Here is a 4,502-nt window from a genome sequence, read left to right as displayed (position 1 = left end):
AAGATAGATGAAAAATTTTAAACAATTAACCAATTCTCTGCATCTTATTTTTGTGGCTAAATCTGGATAAGCAAAATACCTGCTGGAAAGAGCTGTTCATCTTAATGATTTATTATCTTTCTAACATAATTATAATGACTTTGTAATTATAAACGTACAAAGTTTGAACTAAAATATTACACAATCTAAACTTGACCTAAATATCAGATCATGTGTTTGTATGAAAGAAATCTTTATAGTTACATCTTTATAGTTAAAAGATCCATTCTTTTTAATTAATCACAGTTTACAATTTAACTTTTAAAGGAAGTCACTTAAATATTAACGCCTCTATTCCTTCAATTATTTTTGACAATAATTTCACCGAGTATTTAAAATAGATATATTATTTTAAAAATTGCAGAAAATATCACTCCACTGTTCTTTCCAGATTTATGACTTAATAGTGGTCCACATGAATATTGAATTTGAGCATTTTAAATTACCTAGTAATTTAGAATTGCATGTAAGGGAGTCTATTTCAAATAAAAATATATTTAGCAACTGGAATTACTGGCATTAGTTATTATATAGCCTGAATTTGGCTCCAGTCTTTGGATCAATTTTACTTCACTGGAAAAACTGGTAGAGAAGAAAATGTTCTCAAGTAAACCCAGCAGAATTTCTAGAGAAAATCAGCTCTAGTTACTACAGTAACAAATATAAAGCAATTTTAACTGTGGAAAGAACTTTCCAGAAATACTAGTACATTTTTGAACAGTCAAAGCTTTTAAGGTAAATTTTAAAATTAATTTCTCTCATTTACACATAAATTCCCAGGAAAATAAACTTGGAGTTTTGAATAAAAAATAAGAAGATTTCTAATGTTGACAGCTTTGAATGAAAACCAGGGTTAAGACAAGTATTTACCTGCAAACTCTCCCTTATTATTTATCAGTCTTTACTTGAAACGACCTACATTTTCACTGGCTTGTCTCCCCTACACTTTTCTCTCCATGTCTCTGTACGTTCTTTCTATTTCCTCCCTCCATTGTTTTTAGTCCACCCAAATTTCTGCGTTCCATTACTCCTGCCCTCTTCATCTTCTTTATGCCTTCCTTTCCTACTCCTATTTCAAAAATTTCAAAAAGAGTATTTGAATGCTCTATAGGAAATAGCATTACTTTTGTCAATGGGCAGTAGATAAATTCCAATTGTTTTCTATTTTCTTCTTAGCATTCCCCTCATGTTGTTCACCATGCTTCACACCATTCTATGATATCAACACAATTATAAAATGGAATCATTTCTGGCTAAAAGCACTAAAATCTCTTTTTCCCCACACTCGATGGCCTCTGTTCAATCCTATTCTACCAAAGCATTCATTCTGCCAGTTGGTGCTATACTTCATTGTGTCCTGTGTCTTTGTTCTCCTTATGCTCACAACACTCAACTATCTAGTTTCCCTTCTGCTTCTTTGATCACTCTGCTTAATGTCCATTTCTGGCCTCTCTCTTTTATCTCTTTTGTTAGAGTCAGGAAAAATTGTTTGTAACCGAAAATTAGCTGGTTGAATTGAAAGTGACTATACGATAGAAATTCCAGAGAGATTGGATGGATCACCTGAAAAGTGGGCAGAAGTAGAAGAGAGCAATACAGTGAGTCTAAAGCCAAAATCAAATCCCTGCACTTGCCAATAGGAGCTCCTATCACTGCAGCTGAACTTTGGATGCCAAAGCTCACACTGGTAACGCAGTTGGTGCTAATGTAGGGTGCATTTCCTGGGGTCTTGATATGGATGCCTTGGCTGACTTTGCAAACAAAACTCTTGTTCCTTGTCCTTTTCTTCTGGATATTACGAATCCAATGTTGGCGTGTTTCTCGTCAAACTTAGATCAAGTCTCCTCACTCAAGGTGCAAGCGGGATGGGAAAGTAAGTTTCTGGCATTTTTGCCTGATACCACGACTCGTGCGGTAGAAAAGAGGATCACTTTTTAGCTACCTAAAAATGATGTCTATCCGCTTCAAAACTTCTTTCATAAAACATCAAGCATCTTTCCACACCCTTCTTTTACCTTATGCTCACTTTCCAATGGTTAGGTCATTCATAAGTGTGCCTTCAGCTACCAAATGACCTCCATAAGCTCTAACAAACTCATACTACTAAGCTCTCTTACCTGGATGTTCAAAGGGTGCTCTGACCACAGAGTGGCCAAAGCATCTGAGTTCTCAAACTCAATTTTCAGTGACCATTTACCCATCACCAAGTGTCTCCTCTCTCCTTCACTGACCACCTTCTTCACAGTAAATAAGTCACTGAGTCCTAGCAACTCTACATTTTGATGCATTTTAATCTATCTCTTTGTATTCCCATCAACATATCACACATGGACTAAGAACCCAACATGAATTTGAACCAATCAGAGGGCATATTTAAAGCACAGATTATTAGGCTTCTTTCTTTAACCCACTGAATCAATATCCATAATCTGTATTTTGTACAATTACTTTCCAGGACATTCTGTTATGCATTCTTATTTGAGAACCACTGGATAAGTGTATCAGCATCCTAATAAGTACCCTTGACTTTAGTTTTTTCTCCCTATAGAATATTTTCTGTACTGCCAAATATTTCTTTTTGAAAAAATATCGATGATGCCATTCCTCGGCTTAAAAGTTTTTAGCACATCCCTACTATCTGAGGAATAAAGCTCAAGGTCTTTTTAATGGCATGCAATTCATTTTATAGTAATTCAAACTTTTCCCCCTAGACCCTCATCCCTGTCACAACAGAATATCCCTAACACACTCAACTATCTCCATAAATTTAGCTCATATATTTATAAGCTCTTTCCATTCTTCTAAGCTTTCATTTCTTCCACATTTTTTGAAATGAAATAATTGCATTTTCTATTACATTAATTTCCAAAATTAGTTTCCATTTTTAAATTAGTAGTAAGGGTACTCTGGTGAGTGTATGGTTTTATTTAAACTACTTTCTTCCAATATTCTTTTTATTTATCTTAGTGAATTCTCTTTTTACATCAACTGCATTTCATTTCAGGAGCCAGCCAATAACAATATGGATACGACAAATTCAACGTTGCTGTCCGTATTTGTTCTCACAGGACTTCAGTATCCACTGGAGTGGCAAATTCCCCTGTTCCTGGTGTTCTTGATAATATACCTCATCACCACTGTGGGAAACCTTGGGCTAATTTATCTTATCTGCAATGACCCTCAACTTCACATTCCCATGTACTTATTCCTTGGGAGTTTAGCCTTTGCGGATGCTTGGATATCATCTACAGTGACCCCTACAATGCTGGTCAATTTCTTCACAAAGAGTCAAATGATATCTCTCACTGAATGCATGGTACAATTTTTTTCCTTTGCATTCAGTGCAACCACAGAATGTTTTTTGCTGGCAACAATGGCATATGACCGTTATGTTGCCATATGCAAACCATTACTGTATCCAGTGATTATGAACAATAGACTATGCATCTGGCTGTCAGTCTCATCATTTGTAGCAGGAATTATTCATTCTATGATACATGTAGTCTCTTTATGCAGGTTGACCTTCTGTAATTCTAACATAATACATCACTTTTACTGTGACATCATGCCATTGTTTAAGATTTCTTGTACTGACCCTACAATTAATGTTCTAATGGTATTTATTTCCTCTGGGTCAATACAGGTGTTCAGCATTCTGACTGTCCTTATCTCTTATACACTTGTTCTCTATACAATTTTAAAAAAGAAGTCTGTTCAGGGCATGAGGAAGGCCTTCTCCACCTGTGGATCCCATCTCCTATCTGTATCTTTATACTATGGGCCTCTTCTTTTCATGTATGTGCGTCCTGGATCTGCACAAGTAGATGATCAAGATATGATGGATTCCTTATTTTACACTGTCATAATTCCTTTCTTAAATCCAATTATCTATAGCCTAAGAAATAAGAAAGTCATAGATTCACTGACAAAAATGTTAAGGAGAAATATTTAAATCTCATACTATTATCAGTTCTCTTTTTATTGAAATAACCACAAAATTGTGCAGATTATATCTGACTCAGTTTGGGCTAGTGTTCAAAGATTTTCTGCCCAATTGTTTGGATGACTTAAATGTTTGTACTAACATACTCCTTAAGATATTTATGTATATTGTTAAAAATATAAGAAATTTTAAACAATTTTCATGTCACATTAGAATAACTGAAGCAGAAATCAAATGAAAACCTTTTATACACTTATATATTCTTGTATATTCTTCAATGTAATATATAAAATCATTAAGCAATGAAATAGTGCAGTTCATCTAACAGGACTTGATCATATTGTTCTTCATAGTAATACAGCTGCAGAGCCTGGAGGGTCTACCACATTTAACTCCACAGTGAAGGAAGATTTGTGTTTGAGTGAACAGATGCATAGAATACTACTCAGCCATAAAAAAGAACAAAATAATGCCACTTGCAGCAACATGGATGGAACTAGAGACTTTCATACTGAGTGAA

At 34.7% G+C, this 4,502-nt stretch overlaps 1 protein-coding gene across 1 annotated transcript; it reads left to right on the top strand.

Moving 5' to 3' along the window:
* Nucleotides 3,056-3,991, top strand: LOC100622127 (olfactory receptor 5H2-like). Its single transcript, XM_005654075.1, has one exon. The coding sequence runs from the start codon at nucleotides 3,062-3,064 to the stop codon at nucleotides 3,989-3,991; it is 930 nt and encodes a 309-aa protein (XP_005654132.1). The 5' UTR covers nucleotides 3,056-3,061.

The sequence above is a fragment of the Sus scrofa genome, chromosome 13 (assembly GCF_000003025.6).
Source record: "Sus scrofa isolate TJ Tabasco breed Duroc chromosome 13, Sscrofa11.1, whole genome shotgun sequence".
NCBI classification, from domain to species: domain Eukaryota; kingdom Metazoa; phylum Chordata; class Mammalia; order Artiodactyla; family Suidae; genus Sus; species Sus scrofa.
This window is presented reverse-complemented; position numbering and strand designations above follow the sequence as displayed.